Here is a 26,852-nt window from a genome sequence, read left to right as displayed (position 1 = left end):
AGAGAGCTCCCAGTACAATCAAACTTGGCTTCTGTACAAATACCTACCGGTTATATACTTGGGAATCTCCTGAGAAGTGCCCTCAGGACCTGCTTTCCATCCTCCCTTTTTTTTAAAGGTTACCCTGGAGGAAGACTGCTCCTTTGCATCAGACTCAGCCAGTGAATGGTGGCTCGTTTTGGTTTGCCGCTGTCGTGAAGTTCCAGAATGAGGCTCTAGTACATTTTCAAAAAAGAAAACAAAAAGAAAAAACGTCACTTTTATCAGAGATAAGGATTAGAGTGTTGGGTGAAAACTGATCAGGTTTTTAATCCTGCAACCACCCTGTAAGTGGCTATTACTGTCCTCCCCTTAAGGAGGAGGGATCTCAGGCAGGGAGGTGAGTTGACTTGCCCAAGGTCACATAGCTAGGAGGCAGCACACTAGCTAATCATGTCAGTGTGACACATGAAAGAACCTTGGGTATAACAGAGGGAACTGTTCTCCATATAAATAGTGCAATGTGGCTTTTACACCTAGGCTCCCTTAAATACTATAATCCACATGATTTTGCATATGCAGTCTTTCATCATAATTCTCTGGCACACTCAAGTTGAGAGCCACTATGCTAAGAAAGAAATAAAAGCAGTCTCTGTACAAATGTCTAGGCATTCAAACCATTCTGACATTAACACAATATCTCTATGAATACAGGGAAAGATCAGTAGAGAATTTTACAGCCTTCCTGTTTATTTCCACGGCAGTGATAATTAAGCCCCTATAATCATGAAACATGTTGCAAGGTCTGTCATTGTGAGGTTCAAATGAGATAATGTGTGCTATGGCTTCTCACTTGGCACAGTGGGCATGAATGTTGGATCTGAATCAATTTTCTGTTGCTGCCTGATGAACAGCTATCCCCTTCATATCACTTTACAAGGTTCTAAAATCAGCACACAAGTTAAACGTAGATATGATGAATGCACTGCATTTCTTTTAGGAAATATAGAAGTGTCATTTAATAATAACTGTTAAGGTACAGATAAAAAAATATATCAGCTGTAAAATACCTACAGCCAATTCTCATTATTCCCAGCAGTTATGTTCTAGAAAGTCACAGCCAACACTGAACTAGTGAACACTGAACCACTGCTCCTAGAGAAAACAAGCATGTATCTATGTATGTATGTATACATACATCTCACAGAGATTATGATCTTAAATCGTAAGAACAACTCATCCTAGTAGATTCTATTTCCTTTCTTTTACAAAGAGAAAATGAGGTTCAGAAGTGTTAAGTGACCTGCCTGAGGCTGCCCCACAATCGCAATTCAAACCCCGGTGAGAGCTGGAGCTTCTTGCACTACACTGCCCTGTCCCACCAGTCTCCTTCCTCTGGTCATCTCTGTATGAAGCTGAAGCAGGAAGGCACTGGGAACCTCCACTGGGAATACCCACATCAGGTGACTCAAAATTTTCCCCACTCTTTGCACATCCGTGAATGACCATCAAAGTGCCATGAGTATTAAGTTTGGGGTTACAAATTTAGCAACTAGGTGAATGTGCAAATACAAAACTTGCAAATAATGAAGGTCACCTGTATCTATTTTTAACTCAACTCTTTTACCATTTAGGAGCTGACAAAAGCAATCCAAATGGAAGTATGTGTAGAGAGCACCATGTTTATCTTACCTTTTTGAGACTGGAAAGGTTTTCTACCTCCATTATGGTACTTTACACCACTGTCAGCCACAAAGCCAGAGGATAAAGTCACATTGGTGGGCTGGTTTCTCATTTTCTTAGCATGTTTCCTTTCTTTTGCATTAGACATTTCTGGAAAGAAAGTAATAAATTTACTACAGGGAGAAGAAACTTCCTTTCAAAAATAAAAATAAATTTAATGGATAAATGTTCATGTGACTCAAAATTTGATTCTTCAATGTAATAAATCTCCATTTATTATAGCTGGATTGATGATATCAAAACGTTATCATGATATTGATCTACAGCAAGGACCCAAAACCCGATTCAACAGAAAAAAATAATTTTGTTTTGCGCTGTCAAATAATTAAGTCACATACCAGTGTTGACACTGCATAAAGTCTACTGGAAGAATGAAAAACTAACTGTGAGATAAGATCCCTATGCCGCGGTAAAAAACTTAAATTAGCTAAACCAGTTTATCAAAATTCTTAGGTGAAACGAGTCACATGAATTAATGAAATATGGGACACACTATTCAGATACGGTAACTTCACCAAAAACTGAACATAAATTACTGATGTTTTCATTTCTACTGCTGAGATGAGGCCAGGTGTACCTTTAATTTAGAATAGCAAAATGATTTCAATTTGAAGTAAGAAGGACAAAGGACAAAAACCTAGAGGAGCCTGATTACACAGTAGTTCTCAACTCTCAGACTCAACGTCCCCTTTCTTTTACTGAATAGTTTGAACACCTGTTTTCTATTTTTAAATGAAATTCATTAATTACATAACCTACTAGACACATAACTTTTATCAAAACATGTCCTACAATACGTGTCCTCATTGTGATGCAGAGAACTAAAAGTAATTCTAATAAAATAATATCTATTTTCTGTATGTAAATATTTCACCATAACTAGATGGCATTATGAAATAGAGATATTTTTAACCCAGGGAGATAATCACTGACACAGGCACCAACACAGGCATGGGCACAATCTGTAGAGCTGGAGAAGGGTCCTGAAGCTCCCATGCAACAGTCATTAACTCTTTCCTTGCTGACTGTAGGGAGGTCGGACACAGGGAATGGTCCTGCAGGAAAAGGGGGACACCAGGAGGCTGGGAAGCTCAGAGTAGCAGAACCAAGCTATTCTCCAAGCATTTAAATGTTTTAATACTAGTCTTTACTCATACCTAAACGTAGAATTACGTGTCTGGGGCTTCCCTGGTGGCACAGTGGTTAAGAATCCGCCTGCCAATGCAGGGGACACGGGTTCGAGCCCTGGTCTGAGAAGATGCCACATGCCGTGTAGCAACTAAGCCTGGGGGCCACAACTACTGAAGCCTGCACGCCTAGAGCCCGTGCTCTGCAACAAGAGAAGCCACCGCAATGAGAAGCCCGTGAGCAGCAATGAAGATCCAACGCAGCCAAAAATAAATTAATTAAAAAAAAAAAAAAGGATTACATATCTGCAACAGCTACAAAGGCAAAGTAATACGGGTGTGTTGTAGTAGTACCTCTAAGAGAAGGTAGTAATACCACTGGCGACATAATTTCCCAAACTGGTAAACACTCTTTGATAAAGTACAAAATTTTTTTTAAAAAATACAATCTTGCCTCATTTATTGTATTCCTGGAAAATTCAGTGTATATTAAATCCATGAAGCCGATGCTTTTATGCAAAGCAGAGTCAGGTACTACACACTGCAGGATGGCTAACATCCCTGACCCCTGCCCAGTAAGTGGCAGCAGTGTTACCCCAATCATTATGCCGACCAAAACACCCGCACAGACTTTCAAATGCCACATCCGGATTTGCACCACGTCCAATAAGTAGCACTGAATTAACTACCTTCCATTCACTTACCACCTTTCCAATGCAAGACTTCATGCAAAATTAAGAGTAACCTATGTGGCATAGTGTTTAAGAGCCTTCACTATCTTCCTTAACACTTTTTAGTTGTATAATCTTAGGAAAGTTACTTTCCCTCTTTGAGCTTTGGTCTCTCCTTCTATAAATGGGAATAATCAGCAGGTTGCTATGAGTATTAAATAAGATAATGTATATAACACAAATCATGGGGCTTTGCATAAACTAAGGGCTCTGTTTATGGTAGCTCTTATTCTTAAATAATAAATGAAATAACAGAGACTTATGTCATTTCACTTTCCCACTCCATCCTGCTTTGACCTAAATGAAAGACAACCAGATCTACACCCCAAAACACTTTTCAAACTAAAAAATATGTAGGAGGTAAACTGAGTTCTACAGAGCTTGTTGGCTAGTGAAGGACATGATTCAGATCAGTCTGTATTAAGAATCATTCCAAATTATCCTACAAAACAATTTATTCCACCTGCTTGCATCAGAACTTGCCCAGCAAAACAGAGCACTACCTGGGAACCCTGGGTGGGACACCAGGGTTAGGGTGACCTTCAGAAGTCACATCTCTGAGCTTAGGTTCCAGGGCAAAAAATTAGCATCCCATTGTATGTATATACCATACCTTGATTATCTACTTATCTATCAATGGATATGTGGGTTGCTTCCACCTCTTGACTATTGTGAATAGTGCTGCTATCAACATGAGTGTACAAATACCTCTTTGAGATCCCGCTTTCAATTCTTTTGAATATATATCTACACGTGGGATTTATGGATCATATGGTAGATCTGTTTTTAATTTTTTGAGGAATGGTGATATGTTTTCTATTTTGGTTGTGCCATTTTACAATCCCACTAACAGTGAATGGGTGCACGGCCTTACTTGCTCCACGGCATGTGGGATGTTCCCGGACAAAGACTCGAACCCATGTCTCCTGCATTGGCAGGTGGATTCTTAACCCCTGTGCCACCAGGGAACAACGAGGATTTTCTTATATTCCGTTTCAGAAGCAGGACAGGGCAGGGATTTTGCCAGTCTTTTTCACTGCTGCATCTCCAAGACCTAGCCTTGCACAAAGCAGGGACTCAATATATATATTTGTTGAATGTACATGTGCACGCATAAATGGAGTGAAACGTGCCTATAATGCGTATATTAACAGTAAAAAATATTTAGCCAAGTGCCACCGCTTCTGATACAGCATGACCGAATATCTGCCAAGAGAACAGCTCTGGGGCCATCTGCTGGACCAAGACCTATAATCTACCTGAAATCAGATCCCAGTCACTAGGCTTCTGCTGAGATAGAAAGGGAATGCAGAGACACCTTGAAAATCTTGGGGAGCTCTCCCAGAGAAGGGAGCATGGAAGGGGGTAGGTGAACAATGCCCAGGTCTCAGCGTGGTCCCCTCAATGACCCATCTTATTCCTTCAGGATGTGCAAGCCAGCTCCCAGGACAGCCTCTGCCCGGAGGTGCAATGCAGAGAAATGACAGACACAGTGGGCTCGGTCACAGGGGCTGAAGTGTAAGTAGATGAAGTAGGGGGTCCCCGGAGAAAGAGAAGCAGGCATGAATTTCTTGACATAAAAGAAGCCATTTTTGGCCCAAGCCATTTTGTGATCTAAGCCTGGCTACAACGTTTGCCTTTAAACAGGTCTCAGTAATAGTGATCTTAAGGGAACTAAAGAACAAACGACAGTTATCAAGCAAGAGGAGTAACAACAGTAAAAATCAGTTGTAAACTCCCATTTCTATTTCCATGACAAGATTAGCCTGAAACACACTTTCTTGAGCTGTTTTGCAGAATCTGAACCCCCTCGAGCTCTCAATCACCAGATCAACAGAACCTAACCCACGATGATGCTGACCTTTCTTATGACCCTGGAGGTTTCAACTAAAGCTTGGACTCTGTTGACCTTTGCCACAATTCAATGCTGAATTCCCCTCTGCTGGAGCCCCTTCATGAATATGCATGCATCCTTAGCTTAAAACTTCCCCAATTTTTCTGTTGGGGAGATACTGCTTTGGGAAAGATCCCCGGTGCTCTGCTTACCTGCAGCAAGTAATAAATCCTTCCTTCTCCTGATCTTTGTCTTGGTTGGTTTTTTTGGTTTTGTTTAGTTTTGTTTGTCTTGACATCCACCAAGACGTGAACCCAGTTCTTGGGTAACAGAAAGAGGTGCCAGGCAGGAAGAGGGGCCCCTGCGCAGGGAGCAAGAGAAGAAGAGTAGGTCAGCTGCGTGTGAGGGAGAGAATCGGAGGGGCGCCCGGGGACCGCCACACACACTCCCCCATACTTGCGAACCCTGGCGGACGCCAGCCCCTCACGACCTACCTGCCAGACGCTCCGTGGTCCCAGGTCAGGATGACAACGTTCTACCACAGTCCCCGGCGCGACGTGCGCGGCGAGAGAGCTGGAGAGCGCATGCGCCACTGTGACTGCAGCCTCCACGTGGCCCGGAGTCGCACGGAAACTACAACTCCCAGAATGCCGAGCGAAACCCCCCCTCCCCGCCAACCAGCGACTCTTTAAAACTGGGATTCTAGCCTCAGCTGTTCAGACCCTTGAGACACGAGTAGAAGCAACCTACGTGGTAGTTGTCTCCGAGGGGCGGCGAGGAGAAAGGATTAGCCATGTCGGCTTTGATCAGAAAGGTGATCAGCACCGCGAAAGCCCCAGCGGCTATTGGTCCCTACAGGTACAGGAGGCCTGTGGGAGCTGAGAAGGACGCGGGGCCTGTGGGGTCGGAGGTTGTGGGGTCGGAATTTAGGGGCTTGGGCCAGTCCGGGTCCGAGCTGCGCCAGGCCTTCGGGGTTCACTGGGCAACCTCATGCAACATGCTGAACCCGGAAACGGAACCCGGGAAGGCGGGAAGCCCACCGAGAGACCCACTACGTGTTATAAAATTATCAATTTTGTATTTAAAATTATAAAGAAGAAAGATAACGGTCTGCAAATCAGGGGAAATGCCATGAAATGAAAGATAGGAAAGTTGGGAGCATGTTGGAAAACAAACTATAGGGAACTAGAAAATTAGAAATGAGAATATCTTGTTTTCTAAATAACCGTGAAATGGGGTAAAACAAATTTTACCTCTAAATTTAAATTGATATTGTTTTCTTTATCAAAAAAATTTTTTTAAACATTTAATGCCATTGAACTGTGTACCTTAAAACGGTTAAAACGGTAAAAAAAATTTTTTAATATAAATTTATTTATGGCTGTCTTGGGTCTTCGTTGCTGCGCGCGGGCTTTCTCTAGTTGTGGCGAGCAGGGGCTACTCTTCGTTGCGGTGCGCGGGCTTCTCATCGCGGTGGCTTCTCTTGTTGCGGAGCACGGGCTCACAGGCGCGCGGGCTTCACTCGTTGTGGCTCACGGGCTCTATAGCTCAGGCTCAGTAGTTGTGGTGCACGGGCTCAGTTGCTCCGCGGCATGTGGGATCTTCCTGGACCAGGGATCGAACCTGTGTCCCCTGCATTGGCAGGTGGATTCTTAACCACTGCGCCACCAGGGAAGTCCCTAAAATGGTAAATTTTATGTTTGATGTATATTTTTTTATCACAGTTAAGAGAAACAATGGCGGGGCTTTCTTTATCCAAAAACAAATAAATTGCCTTTAAAGTTGATGTGTTTGGCTCTCTTTCAGGTCTCAGTGTAGCTTATGCTTTTTCTTGAGACCTTATCCTAATTCTGATATTTAGTATCCTCATTACAGAAATAATCAGTTCCGAAAATAAGCACTTTGCAGAAAAGTGTACCCTCACAGGTGGATCCTTAATTGACCCTTCAGCAGTGATCAACCTTGTCTAATTACTTATTTTCTTAAAAGTGCTCTTGGCATTGCTTTCTTTTGCTTGTTTTACAGCTTTATTGAGGTATAAGTTACATACAAAATTCACCATTTTAAGTGCAGAGTTCCATGAGTTTGGGTAAATGTATCGAGTCATGCACCTACTGCCACAGTCAAGTTTTTGAACATTTACATCAACACCGCAAACCACCCCGCCTTGCAAAAACAATCCGTCATACCCGTTTGTGTTCAATTCCCACCCCTACCCCTGACCCCAGGCAGCCACTAATCTACTTTCTGCTGCTTTTTTTGTTTGTTTTTTCTAGAATTTTATATAAGTAGAATCAAATAATATGTAGTCTTTAGTTGGATCTATCCGTGGGTGTTTTTTATTTTTATTTTTTTCCTTTTTGCTATCATGAATAATGCTGTTCTGAATATCCATGTGAAGTTTTTGGACATATTTCTTTTGAGTAGTTGTCTAAGAAAGAAATCGCTGGGTTGTATGTTATGTGTATGTGGTTTTTTTTTTTTTTTTTTGGCCGCGCCTCGCACTTTACAGGATCTTAGTTCCCCCCCACCAGGGACTGAACCACGGCCCTCGGCAGTGAAAGCGCATCCTAACCAGTGGACCACCGGGGAATTCCCTGTTTACATTTTTAAGAAACTACCAAACTATTTTCCAGTGTGTACTATTTTGCATTTGCACCAATAAAGTATGAAGGTTCTAGTTTCTCCATATCCTCATCAATACTTGTTACTATCAGTGATGCTTTATTGTGTGTGATGGTATCATAAGTGTGCCTTTGGTTTGCATTACTCCTTCACTTTTTGTATGTCTTCTTTAGTGAAGTGTCTGTTCAGATCACTTGCCGATTTTTTACTGAGTTGTCTTTATATTACTGAGTTGTAAGAGTTCTTTATATATTCTGAATACAAGTCCTTTGTTAAATATGTGTTTTGCAGATATTTTCTCCCAATCCGTGAATTGGGCTTTCATTTTCTTAAAGATGTCTTTCAGTAAGCAAAAGGTTTTAATTTCAATGAAGTCCAATTATCAATTTTTTTATTTTACATTTTGTTCTTTTTGTGTCTTAGCAAAGAAATCTTTTAGCATTGAGTTTCACATTTTATGTTTATGTTTTACGTATATCCTGGATTTCTGTTCATTACAGTCAGGCCGTGTTAGTCGACAGGACCATTTACATTTCAGGACAGCTAGGCATGGATCCTGCAAGTGGACAGCTTGTGCCAGGAGGGGTGGCAGAAGAGGCTAAACAAGTGAGTCATTTTCCACATTTGAAGTTCCCTTCTCTACTCCTTTTTAATATTGAGGAGTATTAAGAATCCATTTGGCTGATTTGTTTATTATAGAGATAATCAGATAAGTACTTTTTAAGTTACTAGTTAACTAAAGACAGTTTTATGTCAGTAGAAAGTTGGAAATGTGATGACTCATTTAACAACCAAAAAAAAAAGATTTTACTTTCCAAGGTGACCTTGAACCTGAATTACTGGATATCAACTTATTGTGGTAATGATTTCACAGTATATACATGTATCAAATCATCATGTTATATACCTAAAACTAATAAATGTTATATGTCAATTATATTTCAGTAAAATGGGAGGGAAAAACCTTGAATTATTGAAAACATCTTGCCACTTCCACATGGGTTGGGAAATTGTTTTATCAGGGCCAATGACCTGCAAAAAAAAAAAAAAATCCACCACCACAAAAGTAAAAGTCAACATTTTGTTAGAAAGAGAAATATCAAAGGTTACATGCAGTACGTTTTTTGAAATAAGAATGGGGGATATAATTCTAATCCAATAAATGGAATTAAATTATAATTTAAAACATTCACTGAGTCATTTGTAATATCCAAAGATAGAAAACAATCTAAATGTCCATCCATGAGGAACTAGTTAAATAAATCATGCTACATCTGTACAACTAAATTCATATGGAAAGGTCTCCAAGATAAATTATTATATGATAAAATAAAACCAAGATGCAGAACAGCATGCACAATAAGCTACCCTCTGTGTGCGTGTCTAAGGATACATACATTTATGTTGGTACAAGCATTGACTGTCTCTGGAAGGATATACGAGAAACTAGAAACAGTGGTTACCTTTGATGAAGGAAACTGGGGAGGGGGAGTAAGGGTGGAAGACATCTTTTCACTGTATATGCTTTTTTATAGCTTTTGAATTTTTTGTCATATCTATGTATTACCTAATTAGAAGATTAATTTTTTTAAATCATCAACTATTATAATGTGACCAATCAAAGTGGAAGAATGAATTGAAAAATAATAAATTAAGGACAGGGTGAAAAACTAATGTTTTTCCAGAGCCCAGAATATCAAACATGTACACAATTTACTTTGAGAAAAAGGAAAAAAACCTTTTTAAAATCAAATATTGCTTTAAAGAAAACAGGTTTTAATGCTTACTAGCTCATACTTATCCTCAGAGTGATATGGAATTAGGAGCCCCAGTAATAATTTCTGTTTTAGCTTAGTGGACATGGGCTGAGAATTTCACCATTCTAGCACTGAGGAAGAGACTTCAGTCTTTTTCCTCACAAAAGGAGGCAACTTCTCATTGTATTTCAGAAAGATTCATTTCATTAAAGAAAGCCAAGAAGCAATTCACTTGTATAGAGGTGGCCTACAAAGAGTAGAATTTCCTAGAAAAGGGAGATTTTTCTGCAACATAGGCTATTTAAGGAGATATTAGTAAAGATGGTTAATTGAATTGAATTAAAGCTTCAGTGTAGCATCAGTGCCTTAGGCCTTTCTTACCTCGGTTCACAGGCTCTTACAAACATGGGTGAAATTCTGAAAGCAGCAGGCTGTGACTTCACAAATGGTGAGCAACTTGATATTATTTCACATTTCTGTTTGATATTTCTTTGGTCTTTTTGAAGAACACATGGCATCCAGTAATATATCATGCCATATCTTTGTTATTTGAAGTTGGTTTAATTTCAGTCCCATTTTAATCAAGACAGTCCAGAGCCATATACATAATATCAATGAAAAATTAATCATTAGTCAATCTAAGAAAAAAATGGAAAATTTTATTTGACCCAACCTGAGGATTATAACCTGGCAGACTTACAGAAAGATCAGAGGACTGTTCCAAAGACGTAAGGGGAAAGGCCAGAATATATATGATTTTGGCAAAGAGGTACATGCAATCAAAATGGCACACATCTTGGTAGAAGGTTACTGCTGTTCGCGAGGAACAGATATCTTAGTTAATGGTTTTAGTGCTTCTCTTAGTATGGGAACATGTGAAAAACTAGGTGCATAAAATTTTCTCCCGAAAATATCTGAGGGCCGGTTCTGCCAGTTTTCCCAGAGCACAAAGTGCCTTATCCTGATCTCTTACCTGAATTCCTTTCTCAATATATTGTAGGTCAGCGACTGCAGTGGCTAATGACTTGATTCTTATAGAACTGGTTGGTGGGCAACGTTCTTACTTTACAATCCCCTCTCTTTCAATCTTAATTTCAGCCAAGGTTTGGGAGGCATTTCGTGACCAATTTGTCCCGCGGTGCTAGAAATGCTCGTTCCCAGGTCAGGCGGGGATTTCATTGCTATGCCACTCAATGTCCTATTAGTGGACTAAAGCTCTGTTAATAGTAGCCAAAAGCCAGGAAATGATTGTCTCTTGTTGCTTCTTCCCATATCGAGAGTTACACTATTATGATCATTGATCCTGTAGAACTATATTTTAGGTGAATAATTTCAAGTCATCTACTTATTATTTTTATTGGAGAACTATATTTTAGGTGAATAATTTCAAGTCATCTACTTATTATTTTTATTGGAGGCTCAGTCACATTTGATCATGCAAGAAACAAGAATCTTGTAAAATAGGCAGAACAGAAGTAATATAGCTAGTGCCATTAATAAGGTCATAAGTGAGAACTGTTATGTTCTAAGGGGTCGCATGGCTGGCACCAGCAGAAGAAGAACTGAACTTCATGGCTGGGCAGGTATTTCTGTTGTTGGAGGGGGTCCGGCTGATGCTCAGTGCAGATGTGCACTGCACACTAGAGGGGACAGAGGAGGACTAAATGGGCAGAGAAAACAAATTTTATGTTTAAATTTTTCTTGTCTTGCCTTAAAATATGAAATTTATTTCATCAGTACTGTTTTTCTAAGTAATGTTTTGGATCAGACCAAATAACTAAATAAACCTAATGACAATGTATATATCTCCTAGTGGTAAAAACAACGGTTTTGCTGGCTGACATAAACGACTTCAATACTGTCAATGACATCTACAAACAATGTAAGTAATTTGGCTTTATTACTATTTCCCATTTTAAAGAGAAATATATCTATTAACCTTATTTAGTAAGTGTCCATTATGAATTAGGAATGTTGGGAGATGCTAAAGAAATGGTCATACATCCTGTCCTAAAAGAATTAATAGCCTGATTAGAAACACACAGTGTCCCCCCCACGAAAACATCCAAGATATTTCTATTGCATTCCCTAGAATAACATACTACAACCGGACAAATCCATTTCCCTAAAGCTTCATTTTGTTATACCCTCCTCAGGCTTTCTAAGCCCTCCTAATCATTTTTCAACACATAGATTGTATTTATTATCGCTGTGATAAGGTCTAGCCACCACCTCTGTTCTACTCTCTCAGAATCATTAGCTGGTTAGTTAATATTTCTGTGCCTTGGTTTCCTCATATGCAAAATGGGGATAAAACCTTATAAGGTTGTTGGAATTTTAAATGAGTTAATACAACATGTAAACATGTTAGAACAGATGCTGGCACGTTGTAAGCACTCAGTACGTGTTATCTGTTATTACTAACATTGCTGTCCTAGTGGGGAAAATGAGTATCCCTACCACCTGGTGAGATAAGACAAAGGTATAACACGGAAAAGGCATCATTACTTATAATTATCACTTTAAAAACAACCTCCTTCATGTCAAACAAGATCAAAGTGTCAGAGTATATGAGTATTTTCATTTTTTTCCCCAGAAAACTAAGATATTGTTTTAAATATTAAACATCATGGCAAAATATTTTATCAAATATAAATATGAGCTTCTTTTTTTCCATGTTGCTTACATCTAAGAACTGACACATATCTGAAGCACTTACCAGATTCTTGATCCTGCAGTGTTGAGTTTCAGCATAGTATCTGAAAACTGAAATGAAATTCTTTTAAATTTAGATTTCCAGAGTAGTTTTCCTGCAAGAGCTGCCTACCAGGTTGCTGCTTTGCCCAAAGTGAGTACACATTTGTGTTAAAATTAAGAATATTAAAAATCAAGGCCACACATGGACATGAACACAACAGAATCAGAGTACTAAAATTGTGAGAAAAAGTAAAATAGCGCTGTATTGTTTTACTGTTGCTTAGAGACTATAAACTGAGCCAGATCTGTGAGTTCTGCAGTAAAAATTTTACTTTTCTATCATATAATTAAAAATCTAGGGAATTCTCTAGCGGTCGGTCCAGGGGTTAGGACTCTGTGCTTTCACTGCCAAGGGCCCGGGTTTGATCCTTGGTCTGATCTTTGGTTGCAGAACTAAGCCCGCCAGCCACGCGGCGTGGCCAAAACAAAAACAAAAACAAAAAAACAAAAAAACACTAGACCTTCTATTAGAAAAATTCATCTGAAAACCAGTGGCTCATAGATTTCTCACCATTCCTACTTTGGTATTCTAGTCGAACTAGAAGCTCTTCCTATGCCCCTTAGCAGCACAGTATTTCTACCTATAAAGAAGCGGCTCTCATGGACTTCTGGCAATTTTCCACTAAAGAAATTTATCTTCTATGAGTGGTATTTTTGTTGCTTTAATTTTTTGTTACTTGGATTGATCAGTATCTTCAAATTTATTAAGGTATAGAATGTGATGGAAGGAGCTCCGAACCTGGAGTTATAAGACATGGGTTTGAACCTCTGCTGTTTAGTTTGTTTTTTTTTTTTGTCGGGGGCGGGGGTGGAGTACGCGGGCCTCTCACTGTTGTGACCTCTCCCGTTGCGGAGCACAGGCTCCGGACGCGCAGGCTCAGCGGCCATGGCTCATGGGCCCAGCCGCTCCGCGGCATGTGGGATCTTCCCGGACCGGGGCACGAACCCGTGTCCCCTGCATTGGCAGGCAGACTCTCAACCACTGCGCCACCAGGGAAACCCTGCTGTTTGGTTTTGTGTCCTGGGATGGGTTAAACAACCTTTCTAAGCTACAGTGTATCAATCCTCTGCATTGAGAGAACCCCTGATAATAGAGCTGCTGTGGGAATCACATGAGCTAACATAGACGAACACATTGAGCATAATAACCTGGCCTGCTGTAGATTCTTGGTGCATGTGCCCCCTCCTTTACTTCTTTGATAAGTTTAATGTTAAAAATGCATATGTTAAAAATTGCATATGTTTTTAGTAGGTATTATGGCGCTCTCTTAATTTATTCATTATTTTCCTGACAGGGAGGCCGTGTTGAGATTGAAGCAGTAGCTGTCCAAGGACCTCTCATGACAGCATCGCTCTAAGTGGGCCCAGTGTTATTTAGTCTGGAATTTTAATAATGTTTTTAAATTAACATCTTAATTTTTACAGTATTTGTTGGAAAGTGTAAGGTTGACTGAAATATCTGAAGTTATGGAAATACCATATAATAAGGGGAATTGAACATGAGTTGAAGATTAATGATGAAATCTAGTTACTGATGTTATAAATTACACTTCTATAACACTCATTAGTGGATGTGGGAAAAGAGACACACATTACATAGTTACTCAGAAAAATAAAAGTAAAGGGAAATAGCATGTAGGAAAGATGAGTTACTATTCCTGAGAAATAATAAAGAGCACACCTAACTCAATTAAACTATTAATTTAATGGTGTGAACTATTTAGTTCTCATGTCAGATACATGATTCTGCTTTTACTTGAGTAAAATTAAAGCATTTAAATTTGAATGGTAGAGGTAAAGGAGAAGAAACTGGACCAAATTTTATATAGATAGTATTTTTCTAATGGAAATAAAATAGCATGCAGATTTTCCTTTGTGTGATTCTGTTCATTTATTTTTTTAAAGTTTAATATATACACTAAATCCTATTACCTAAATAAAGGTGGGGGAACTATGAAGTTTAAATTCCAACTTTTTTTCTCAAAGCTTACTTCTGGCTTTACATTTTTACACTGTGGTAATAAGGCACAAACCATTTTGTGTTTGTTCTTTGAAGTTTTTTAACATTTTTAGAAACTACTACATGAATACCTCCTTGTTGTAGAATAAATTCCAACACAGAATTATGTAGATTAAAAAGTAAAAGTCAAAAGAAAAAAAAAAGTAAAAGTCCCAGGACTTCCCTGGTGGCACAGTGGTTAAGGATCCACCTGCCAATGCAGGGGACACGGATTCAAGCCCTGGTCCGGGAAGATCCCACATGCAGCAGAGCAACTAAGCCCATGCGTCACAACTACTGAGCCTGCGCTCTAGAGCCCGAGCCAGAACTGCTGAGCCCGCGAGCCACAACTACTGGAGCCCGTGCACCTAAAGCCCGCGCTCCACAGCAGGAGAAGCCACTGCAATAAGAAGCCCGCACACCGCAACAAAGAGCAGCCCCCGCTCGCAGCAACTAGAGAAAGCCTGCACACAGCAACGAAGACCCAACACAGCGAAAAATAAATATATAAATAAATTAAAAAAAAAAAAAGTAAAAGCCCCCTTCACTCACTGGCCATTCCACTTACCTCCCCAAAGATGACCACTGCTAAGAGTTTTGAATGTAACGAGCAGATAGTTTTCTATTCATTATATACTTAATCATCTCGTTTGGTTTTGGCTTGTTTACATAAATGGAGCTTTACTGTATATGTTATTCTACAGATTGCTATCTTCTTGTCTTGAAGGTCTTCCATGTAACTACATATTGATCTACCTCATTTTTAAAGCTGCTGTGGAGTCATCTTTTGTGTAAATATACCTTAGGTGATTTAACCATTGATCCAAACAATTCCATATTTGCAAAATTATCGTATCAATGCTGCTGTAACATTCTTACATACACACGTAACATTTTACATATACCTATTTGTTTGAGTTTAATTTAGAAATGTCATGCTAATTTGAAAAGTTTGGTAAACCAAAAGATAATATTAGAAGCACTTGGGAAGAGCAGTTATAACACATTGACTAGAGATGTATTAATGTCTTTTGTTACCCGAACGTTATTGACCAGAGAGACATATCAGTATCACTTAATAACAAATCACCGGCCATAGGAGTTGGTTTCTGCAAAACTCGGCCAGTCAATAACAAGTTTAAGAGCACAGACTTTGGAGTAGTTCTAACAGGCTTCAAGGCCCAGATCTACCACTTATTAGCTGTATGATCTTGAGCTAGTTATTTAACCTCTTTAAGTCTCAGTCTCCTGAGAGATAATAATTGCACCTTCTCAAAGGGATGTTGTAAGGATTAAATAAGATAATGTATATGGAAAGTACTTAGCAGTGTCTAGCATACAGCAAAGGATCAAAAAAGCTGTCACTATTCATCAGTATTTAATAATTATCATATAGAATAATGTGCTAGATGGAAAAGTTTCTGCTATTTCCATACCTAAATTTATTGACATAAAAGATAAGAATGAGGATTCTTCAAGGAGGTAGAGTTGGGGAGTATAGCACTATGAGTTGATAAACAAGATTAGGCCCTGAAAATTATTTTAGACATTTTTACATGAAGCAGTACAGTACAGTAGTCAAGGGTGTAGGCTCTGGAGCCAAACTGCTTGATTTCAAATTCTATTCCACCACTTATTAGCTTTGTAGCTTTGGACTAGTTACTTAAGCTCTCTGTTCTGTTTCTTCTGTAAAATATCTCCTTTGTTTCATCTGTAAAATGGGGATATTACTAGTACCTACCTTATAATGTTGTAAGGTTTAAATAAGTTAATATGTATAGAGCACTTAGAATAATGCCTGGCACATAGCTATGATGATAATGATAGAAACCTTTCTGTTATTTGGCAATAAAAAGAAATGAGGGAATTCCCTGGTAGTCTAGTGGTTAGGATTTGGCACTTTAACTGCCATGGACTGGGTTCAGTCCCTGGTTGGGGAACTGAGATCCTATAAGCCGTGTGGCACAGCCAAAAAATAAAAATAAGCTCTCAAGCCACAAAAAGACATGGGGAACCTTAGATGCACGTTACTAAATGAAAGAAGTCAATCTAAGAAGATAACATACTGTATGATTCCAACTATGTGACATTCTGGGAAAGGCAAAACTATGGAAACAGTAAAAAGATCAGTGGTTGCCAGGGTGGCAGAGGAAGTAGGGGAGGGATCAACAGGTGAAGCACAGGAGATGTTTAGGGCAGTGAAACTACTATGTATGATACTGTAATGGTAGATACATATCATGCATTTATCAACCATAGAATGTAAAACTCAAAGAGTGAACCCTCATGTAAACTAGGGGCTTTAGTTAATAATGTGTCGGTGTTCATCAATTGAAACAAAGGTACCACACTAATTAAAGACGTTAATAACTGGGGAAACTGTGCAGTGGGGAGGAGGAGTATTTGGGTACTCTTTGTACATACAAATGCCCTAGAAAATTTAAACCTTTTTTTTAAGGACTGTAGTAATGCAGTCTGTGGTAGACTGTTAAGTGAAAGGTCTTTTCCCTTTCAGTTAAAAAATGTTGCTCATAGTTAACTGGTATTGCCTAAAAATATAAAGACTTAGGAGAGGGCTTCCCTGGCGGCACAGTGGTTAAGAATCTGCCTGCCAATGCAGGGGACATGGGTTCGAGCCCTGGTCTGGGAAGATCCCACATGCCGCAGAACAGCTAAGCCCATGCGCTACAACTGCTGAGCCTGCTCTCTAGAGCCCGCGAGCCACAACTACTGAGCCCGCGAGCCATAACTACTGAAGCCCACGTGCCACAACTGCTGAGGCCCGTGCACCTAGAGCCCATGCTCTGCAACAAGAGAAGCCACTGCAATGAGAAGTCCATGTACCGCAACGAAGAGCAGCCCCGGCTCACTGCAACTAGAAAAAGCCCGCGCGCAGCAACGAAGACCCAATGAAGCCAAAAATAAATAAATCATAAATAAATTATTTTTTAAAAAAAGACTTAGGAAAATCAGCAGGTGACAAACACCCCCCGCAAAGTGTGCTTGGAAAAATGTTGGCAGGTGATGAAATTTGTCTAGGACAATACCTGAGTTTATGTTACCCACCAAAACCGGTTTATTATCCACTACTTCACACTTATCAAAGAAGCTATGTAATTTATATGCATGGTTTAAACAATAGTAAAATGAACACCTATGTACCAAATCCAGCCCAAGAAAGGAACATCACCAATACTCTGGGAGCCCTGCATAAGCTATTACCCTCACTTCTGCCAAAGGTAACTACGGTCCTAAATTTTATATGAATTGTTCTTGTTTGTCTTTATAGTTTTGCCATTTAGAAGTTATGCATTCAAATAAGAAGTGAAGATCATTTAATTTTGCCTGATTTTAAATTTTATATTAACAAAATACAGAATATATTTGTCTGACTTGTTTTCACTCAATATTATGGTTTAAAAAAATTTTAAACATCTAATACCAAGCAGATACAAAAGAATGTTGACCACCCACATTCCTACCACACAGTTTGAGAAAAAGAACACTCTTACAGCTATATAAGACCAGATATGATGCTCCAATCCAGATGTCCCCTTCCCTCCCATCTCAGAGGAAACCTGAATTTTGCATTTATCACTTCTTCTTTCTTCTGTTATCACATGTTTGAATCATTGAAATATTTTAAGTCTCTGAGCTGAAACAAAAATGAAATCATATTTACATTGTTATTTGTTTTTAAAGGAATGTCTTTGACATGTCACCATTGAGTTTGATGCTTCCTACTGGTTTTCTTTTAATAAATTTATTTATTTATTTTTGGCTGTGTTGGGTCTTCATTGCTGCGTGCGGCCTTTCTCTAGTTGCGGGGAGCGAGGCCTACTCTTCGTTGCGGTGCGCAGGCTTCTCACTGCGGTGGCTTCTCTTGTTGCAGAGCACGGGCTCTAGGTGCACGGGCTTCAGTAGTTGTGGCTCGAGGGCTTAATTGCTCCTCAGCATGTGGGATCTTCCCAAACCAGGGCTCAAACCCGTGTTCCCTGCATTGGCAGGAGGATTCTTAACCACTGTGTCACCAGGGAAGTCCCACTATTGTTTTTTATATATCCCTTTTATTAGATCAAGAAAATTTCCTTCTAGACCTACTTTGCTAAAAGCCCTTCCTCCCTTCCTTCTTTCCTTCCTTCCTTCCTTCCACAAATACTTAATAAGCCAGATATTGTCATGAGTGCCGTGATTTCCGCAATAAACAGCCTAAAATCCTTGCCCTCAGGGAATTTACACAAACAAAGCAAGTAAATTATATACTAGGGAATTATATATCATAGGGACAGAAAATAGATTAGAGCTTACCAGGGGTTGGGAGTAGCAAGCTATGGGGAGCTATTGCTTAATGGGTTACGGTTTCTGTTGGAGGAGACGGAAGAGTTTTGGAAATAATTGGGATGGTTGCACAGCATTGTGAGTGTATTTAGTGCCACTGAATTGTACACTTAAAAACAGGTAAAATGGTAAATTTTGTTATCTATATTTTACCACAATTTTTTAAAGTAAGAAAGAAAAACCAGACACAAAAAATTATGTTAGATTGTTAAGAGCTATAGGGAAAAGCAAAGCAAGGGGATTTGGAGGGTATAGGGGAGTGCAGGTATAACAGGGTCAGTGAGAAGGTGACATTGGAGTTTAAAATGGTTGCTGAAATTTGTTGAATTTTTCCTGTTTTCTATGAGGTCGTGATATGATTTTTTTCATTCAATTTGCTAATATGGTAAAACACAACTATAGTAATGAATTTTTTATAATGTAGAACCAACCTTTCATTCCTAGATAAGTTTAACTTGGTCAACATATATATTATAATGTATGTTTTATACACTCAAATTCAGAATGATGTATTTTTTTTTGTTTAAGATCTTTACATTTATGTTCAGCTGTGAGACTGGTTTTTTTCTTTTATAAAAGAGTTTATGGTTGTAAATATCTATCCTTGAATGTTTGATGGTGTTTACCTATAATACTGTTGGGGCTTGGTATTTTCTTTGGGAAAAAATTTTAAATTACTGATTCAGTTTGTTTCATGGTAACAGGAACATTCAGATTTTCTAGTCTTTCCTTCAGTTTGGGGTCATTTACATTGTCGTAGAATTTGCACACTTCATCTAAATTTCACCTTTTTAATCTCTTGTATCTGTATTCAAGTGCCTTCATTTCATCTAATATAGTTTATTTGTGCTTCTATTATTTTTTAATCAGTCTTGCCCAGAAGTTTATCAATTTTATTAATCTATTTACGAACCATTTTTTGGCTCTTTTGATTCTTTCTATTACCTTTCTTTTCTTTAGCATTAATTTCTGCTCTTATATTTAATATTTTCTTCAGCTCATTTATGACACTTCTTTCTACTTTTAATATTAAGACTCTTATTTGGATGTGACAGAAACCCAACTCAACTAGTATAAGTGGAGAAAAAGAGGAGTTCATAGGCTCATGTAACAGAGAAATCCAGAGTACAGCTGGCTTTAAGCACTTGTGTTCCAGAAACCTCCCGGCTCCATCTGTCTCTTAGGGGAAGATGCTGCAGGGCCACCAAGGTAGAGAGAGACCACCAAGGTACTAACCCAAAAGAAAGACATCATTTCCTGATATCTCTGGCAGGAGAGTCTCAGAGAAGCCTCTGATTGGTCCAGCCCGGGATAGGGACGCATTCCTAAACCAGTCACTGTAGTCAGGAAATCAGATACTACTCTGGCCAGTCAGGGTCTAAGGGGCATAGTTACAGATAGGTCATGACTTCAAATTCTAACCCTACCATGAGAAAGCTGGAAATAAAGTGCTGATATCCAAGCTGGTTTGTTAGCGACTGGGTTGGGATTTTGAGTCTTCTTTCCACAAGGAGAATCATGATTTTGTTAAACGTGAAAAGTAACACATTGCACGTTAACCTTTCAAACATAAAGAAATAACAATCTCAAAAAAAAATAAAAATAAAAAAAATAAAAAAAGAAATAACAATCTCTTTGAAGTGTGTTATCATTAAATAAGTGATCATAAAATGTCTAAAGAGTCACCCATATTTCCCTACTGTTGTCATACTCCTTACCTTTGAGGGAGTGGGTAATTTAAAAACTGCTTTTCTTTCTGAAGGACACAATGAGTCAAAAGTAATATGTTTCTATAACAAAATTCGCATACAGAGAAAAGCTTTCAAACACTTTATTTCTAATAACATGCAATCAAAATTATAAATATTGAGCCATCAGTACAAAATAATTTTATAAAAATTTTGGCCATATTTTCCCTATAGCCAATTATATTCAGTTCTGAGGAAATTATCATGATTATATAAGAATAAAGAGCATGTGTCATCAACAAGCATTTAGAGTGCAAAATTTGTACTAGGCCCTGTAAGGCACTTTTCCTGCTCTCTGAAGAGCTTACAATCTTTTCACTAACATTTGGTCAACAATTAGAAAGCATTAACAATAACTTCAAATAAAATTTTTAGTTTCAGTGTTTTTTCCTAAGATATCAAAAAATTAGTTATCATAAATTGTGGTCAGCTAAATGCTAATATACTTGGGCATAGTTGCTCTCTCTGTAACACTAATCAATATTTACTAATATAGCAAGGATTATTGGAACATTCTCTGTAACCTGCTATCTCCAATAGATTCCAGTGAGGAAAATCCAGAAGTGCTATGCTCAGCGGTTCAACAGACATAAAGTTCTATTAATAGTTGTGCTTTGGCTAACTTGCTATTGCAACACTAAAAAAATAATAATCCCTCAGATGCATCAACATGATTTTTGACTGATTGTATTATGTGTAATGTTAGATTTCCTCTTTTTAAAGTTTATATTTTCTGAAGTTTCTACCATGAACATGTATTCATTTTTTACTAAGAAAAAATTATTTTAATAGTAAAGGAGTTCTTCCTTGCAATTATTACGTAAATAATCACTGTGTCATATACAAGTACTTAGAAGCAGTGTTTTTACCAAAACAACAACAACAACAACACTTTTTTTTTTTTTGCAGTACGCGGGCCTCTCACTGTTGTGGCCTCTCCCGTTGCGGAGCACAGGCTCCAGACGCGCAGGCTCAGCGGCCATGGCTCACGGGCCCAGCCGCTCCGCGGCATGTGGGATCTTCCCGGACCGGGGCACGAACCCGTGTCCCCTGCATCGGCAGGCAGACTCTCAACCACTGCGCCACCAGGGAAGCCCACAACATCACTTTTTAACAGAGCTCTGATATCCAGAAAACTTGAAGCAAATCCATACTGATCCACTAAATAACCACTAGCTGAAATAAACTTTTCATTTGTTTTCACAGTGGAGTGCTATGAGTTCACCTTTGGGCCTTGTGTCTTCCTAGTGAGGTGCTGGGGCTGAAACTCCCTCCCAGCCCAAAGCCCCTCTACAACAGTACAGCTGCTGTGGAGAGCCTCTTCTCTTTATCACTGAATTTTTTTTTTTTTAAGTATTTGGAATCAGGGTCACATAAATTGATTCAGTATAATATGCATTAACTTTTTTCGTAAATTTATATGATAACATGAATTACGTTTTGCTACAGTTACTTTTATTTTGTTAAGAAAAGTTTGAGAACTACCTATATTTTACAAGGAAAAAAAAAATGAGGCAGATTTCAAACCAAAATTATTGTCCCTAACTGGTTTCTCAGAACTCTTTTTCTGGAAACTGGTGAGGCTTGCAGATCTCTGTCCCAGTAGTGGATAGAGTTATATGTTTATTCATGTCAGTTGCACATTATTAAACAGAAAGGGTAATTTAGATTAACATAATACAGACTGGCCCCTCTTCGACCTTCAGAAGTTATTAAAGCCTGGCTGATGGCTGGAGACTTCTTTCATTAGGCTCAGACGTAATGATATGGTTGTTAGCTTGCCATATCTCAACTATTGCCCAACACATTTGCTGGGTGGTATTTCTGAAGTAAAGCTGAAGGTCTCCAGTTTGACTCCATATGGGTTAACACTGACACGGAATTCCTTAACTTTTGCTGAAAGTAACAAGAACTGAAAAGAGAAATTCCACACCTGTCAACAGTTCTCTGAGATTCTGCAATTAAAACCTTGAGATTACAACCAATCTCACTTGTTAACTTTATAAGCTCTGGGGACAAGAGGAGCTGACAAAGTTTTAGATTAAATGATACCTTGTGAACAAATGCTTTCAACTTTTTAGACACAGCCATGCCTTGCTATTAGAGGATCATTCTCCTTTCACCCAACAGACGCACTAGGCTACATGAATGGCTTTATGATGTTCACATTGCTGACTTTTGTGAAACAATTCAGAATTGGGTCACCAGATTAGCTTTATAAAAATGAGATGCTTGTAATGTTCGATGCTATAAGAAGCTATTGTATTTACCAAAAGAGCACAGATTATTTGACTATGACCACCCAACACTCTTTGATTACTTCAATGTGGAAAAGAAAGATTTTCCTTTAAAAGCCATTTTTAACTCAAGGCCAAGTGTGGAATTAAAGCATTTGTTAAGAATGATGATGGGGAATTCTCTGGTGGTCCAGTGGTTAGGCCTCTGTGCTTTCACTGCTGAAGGCTGGGGTTCTATCCCTAGTCAGGGAACTGAGATCCCACAAGCCATGCCGCATGGCCAAAAAAAATTTTTTTTTAAATAATGACTTGGGTGTTTTGACTGCTTAAAGGCTATTAGCTATGCTAGGACTCTTACTGCAAAGTTGAAATGGAAAAAGCAATGAGGTCACATGTTGGCCACACACTCCTATCCTGTGGGTCCTCCAGGAGTGATGCAGAAAGCTCAGCTCTGTACACCGGTGCCGAATCAAATCTTGGAGGCAGAGTTCTGGGTGAAGTAGAAAAGGATAGCTTTATTACTTTGCCAGGCAAAGGGGGATACAGCAGGCTCCTGCCTCAAAATACTGTGTGTCCTCACTTGGAGAAGATAGAAGTTTTATAGTAATTGTTCAAAGACGGTGTGATCAGCTCATGGACATTGTTCTGATGGGTTGGTGGTGAGGTAAGAGTCGGCATCATCAACCTTCAGGTCCAACTGGTCTGGGGTCTGCATGCTTGTGGGCAGCATACCGTCATTAATTGTTAACTTCTCCCACCTGGAGGGGGTTTCAGTATCTGCAAAATAGCTCAAAGATATTGTCGTGTGCATCTGTTGATAGGGAAACAGACCCTTGCCCCAAGGCTGCTCTTGACTGTTTCCCCCAGGTCTCGCATCCCCTTCCTTCCCTAATTAACAACTGCTTGAATCTGCCTATTGGAACTCAGGGAAGGTCATGGAGGCTGAATGAAGGCTGTTTCCTGTAACCAAAGAAATGGGGGACACAGAAAGGCTTTGTGCCCAGGAGCCCCACAGGGCCCTGCTTGGTATCAAGTGATGGTACAGAGCACATCTGGCCAAGAGTTTTGGAGTCTGGGTTGGGAATTTCCCAGATTTGCAACTGGCACCCTCTATCAGTAAACGCCAACGTTCACGCCCTAATGGGGATACCAGCTGGTGAATCGTTTGTTCACCATTTCCTTCCCAGCTAGATACAGAGAATTCTGCAATCATCTTAATAGATCACAAAACTGGGTTACAAAGTGGTTGTACGGCCACTGGAATTAGAAAATCCAGTGGAAAATCCAGCCCTGATGGTAGTTTTTTCTATTAATTCATTATAAATAGCTCAAGCCTTATCCAACTTGTGCATTTTGAATCTGGAAGCAAAATTGATAAACTCCTCTCAGAGTCTGGGGACTTAGAATGCACTTTGATATGCTAAGTCTATATACCAGTTTTAGACAAAAGAAAAAACTTCTAGCAGTGGAAAGGATGGATTCGTGGTTTTACATGCACTTTTTCACAATGTAAGGACAAAATAGTGATTCGTGGGTTTTTTTCTTAATTAATTAATTTATTTATGGCTACGTTGGGTCTTGTTGCTGAGTGGGAGTTTTCTCTAGTTGCGGCCAGCAGGGGTTACTCGTCGTTGCAGTGTGCAGGCTTCTCACTGTGGTGGCTTCTCTTGTTGTGGAGCATGGGCTCTAGGCGCGCAGGCTTCAGCAGTTGTGGCACGCGGGCTTCAGTAGTTGTGATGCATGGGCTTAGCTGCTCCGTGGCATGTGGGATCTTCCTAGACCAGGGCTCGAACCCGTGTCCCCTGCATGGGCAGGCAGATTCTTAACAACTATGCCACCAGGGAAGCCCATCATTTGTGTTTTAAAATGTGGATGTGTAAGCATACACTTCTGTTTTAGCATATCCACAAAGCCTGGCTTATACATCACCCTTTTAAAAAGTTTATTTATTTGGCTGCTCTGGGTCTTAGTTGCAGCACGCGGGCTCTTTTAGCTGAGGCATATGGGCTCTTAGTTGTGGCAGGCGGGCTCTTAGTTGCAGCATGCATGTGGGATGTACTTCCCTGACCAGGGATCGAACCCAGGCCCCCTGCATTGGGAGTGTGGAGTCTTAACCCCTGGACCACCAGGGAAGTCCCTACATTACCTTCTTATGAAAGTAAACACAAGAAGCTTTATCATCTTTTCATAGAGGGACAAAAGGATATGGGAGGAACAACTTTACTTCCCATTTTATACCTTTCTTTATTATTTGAGTTTTACTACAGTCACTTATTTAATTTTGTTTAAAAAAATAAATTAGCAGATTATTTAGATGAAACGTTTTAATTTTGGAATATTCAAATATTATGGAACATTTCAATTTTCTTTATAGGTTTTGAATTACAAAGTTATTAATATTATCTAAAAGAATAATTTCTAAAAATGTCTTAGTAACCACATTAAAGGCCAAAGACAGAAGTATAGAAAGTATCAGAAATGTATACAAATTTCCAAATTTTTCTGAGAATAAATGATTTTAGTTATTATGGAAAATAATGGTATTAATAAGTAATTTTAAAACTTTTACATTACAACTATATAATAATGCTTCTGAGAAGGACTTCTTTCAAGAATGAGCTCTGAATAGAGGTCTCTTTAACATATGTTAGAGATCTTTTTTTAAATCCACACAATGGAGAATGGACCTTTATGCCTGTTAAGTAAATGAATCCTACTATTTCAGTACTTGATACAAAGTACAATCACTTTTTAAGGTGATCATACTTTACACTAAGTTCTGACATTTTCTATTTACTAGATATCTATATAAAAATACCTGTGGGTCAGGAAAAACACCTTTGGATTACAAAATGTAGCTTGAAAGATGTTATAGCAGTTCTGAATTATGTAACTTTCTGACCCCAAATTATTACTGTTTTTGGAACTACCCTAAATATATATAGTCTTACTAAGCTTGAGCAGCTTTGGAATGAAAACATTAGTGTCACACAAATTCATATTTCAAATTCAATATATAAAGAATTCTATATTGGTTTTTTTTTTTTTTTTTCTCGCAGTACGCGGGCCTCTCACTGCCGTGGCCTCCCCCGTTGCGGAGCACAGGCTCCGGACGCGCAGGCTCAGCGGCCATGGCTCATGGGCCCAGCCGCTTAGCGGCACGTGGGATCCTCCCGGACCAGGGCACGAACCCGTGTCCCCTGCATCGGCAGGCAGACTCTCAACCACTGCGCCACCAGGGAAGCCCTATATTCTTTGTTAATGAATTAAGTGTAAATGGGAACACTTGGTATTTATTATTCATTTATTGATTCGACAAATACTTATCAAGCACCTATCATGTCCCATTAAAAGAGCTAAATGCATGAATTCAAAGACACATAAAACAATCCTTGTTCTCAATAAAATCACAACCCAGCTTCTTTACTTTGCAGGAAGGATGAAGTCATCTACTCAAGTAACTCCTCTCGTTGGCTACCTCAACTCTTTAAAGTCAGAAACATAAACTAACATTAAAATCAGAGTAAGGATGATAATTCTTCCCTCTATCCTATATTCTTAAAATTAATTACATCATCTTAATAGTTTAATATAGAAGCTAAAGTAAAAATAGTCTAGTTAATTCATCTGAGCAGTTATCTTTAAACTATATATTTACAAATAAGATAAAGATATAAAATGTTTCCAGAATATAATTCTATCCTGATATTCATAAACACAAGGCACTCATTGGTGGGCAAGATTGCTATCATTATTATTATTCACATATCATCATTTACCAAAATCCCTTGGCAACTTTGGAGGAATACTTGAAAAGGGACTTTCTGTGGTGTATCATTTTAACACAAAGGAAATATTATAAATGGTTTTTAAATCCTGATTTTTCAGCTCTTTTCCACATCTAAAGCCTAATATTAAATCAGAGTAATCTTAAAAAAAAAAAAATAGGGCCCAAGGAATAGACTCCACATAGGCAA

At 38.9% G+C, this 26,852-nt stretch overlaps 2 protein-coding genes across 4 annotated transcripts in view; one reads left to right on the top strand and one right to left on the bottom strand.

The window, feature by feature from the left end:
- Positions 1–5,991, bottom strand: part of POP1 (POP1 homolog, ribonuclease P/MRP subunit) — a 37,632-nt gene extending 31,641 nt beyond the window's left edge. For 2 of the 3 annotated variants that reach the window (XM_032610346.1, XM_032610348.1), the window contains exons 1-4: positions 5,909–5,991; positions 5,627–5,775; positions 1,672–1,812; positions 48–215 (exon numbers count right to left, since the gene is read on the bottom strand). In XM_032610346.1, coding sequence (XP_032466237.1) covers positions 48–215; positions 1,672–1,810 — 307 coding nt within the window. In that variant the 5' untranslated portion in view covers positions 1,811–1,812; positions 5,627–5,775; positions 5,909–5,991. The remainder of the gene's footprint in view (positions 1–47; positions 216–1,671; positions 1,813–5,626; positions 5,776–5,908) is intronic. The other variant, XM_032610347.1, reaches the window with a different exon arrangement.
- A 92-nt stretch (positions 5,992–6,083) lies between these two features.
- On the top strand, positions 6,084–14,424 carry RIDA (reactive intermediate imine deaminase A homolog). The gene is made up of 6 exons (XM_032610345.1): positions 6,084–6,272; positions 8,540–8,645; positions 10,190–10,244; positions 11,610–11,678; positions 12,589–12,644; positions 13,849–14,424. Exons 1-6 carry the CDS (start codon positions 6,208–6,210, stop codon positions 13,909–13,911), a joined length of 414 nt encoding a protein of 137 aa, XP_032466236.1. The 5' UTR covers positions 6,084–6,207; the 3' UTR covers positions 13,912–14,424.
- Positions 14,425–26,852: the final 12,428 nt, after the last annotated feature.

This window comes from Phocoena sinus, chromosome 17, assembly GCF_008692025.1.
Source record: "Phocoena sinus isolate mPhoSin1 chromosome 17, mPhoSin1.pri, whole genome shotgun sequence".
Taxonomy (NCBI): domain Eukaryota; kingdom Metazoa; phylum Chordata; class Mammalia; order Artiodactyla; family Phocoenidae; genus Phocoena; species Phocoena sinus.
Note: the sequence above shows the minus strand (reverse complement) of the source record. Positions and strands in the feature narration are given on the sequence as shown.

Bases quoted from the DNA above. Each gene is read 5' to 3' on its own strand.
- RIDA (XM_032610345.1), top strand. From the start codon at position 6,208: ATGTCGGCTTTGATCAGAAAGGTGATCAGCACCGCGAAAGCCCCAGCG. The intron at 6,273-8,539 runs GTACAGGAGGCC...TGTTCATTACAG, and splicing joins GCGGCTATTGGTCCCTACAG to TCAGGCCGTGTTAGTCGACA. The intron at 8,646-10,189 runs GTGAGTCATTTT...CTCGGTTCACAG, and splicing joins TGGCAGAAGAGGCTAAACAA to GCTCTTACAAACATGGGTGA.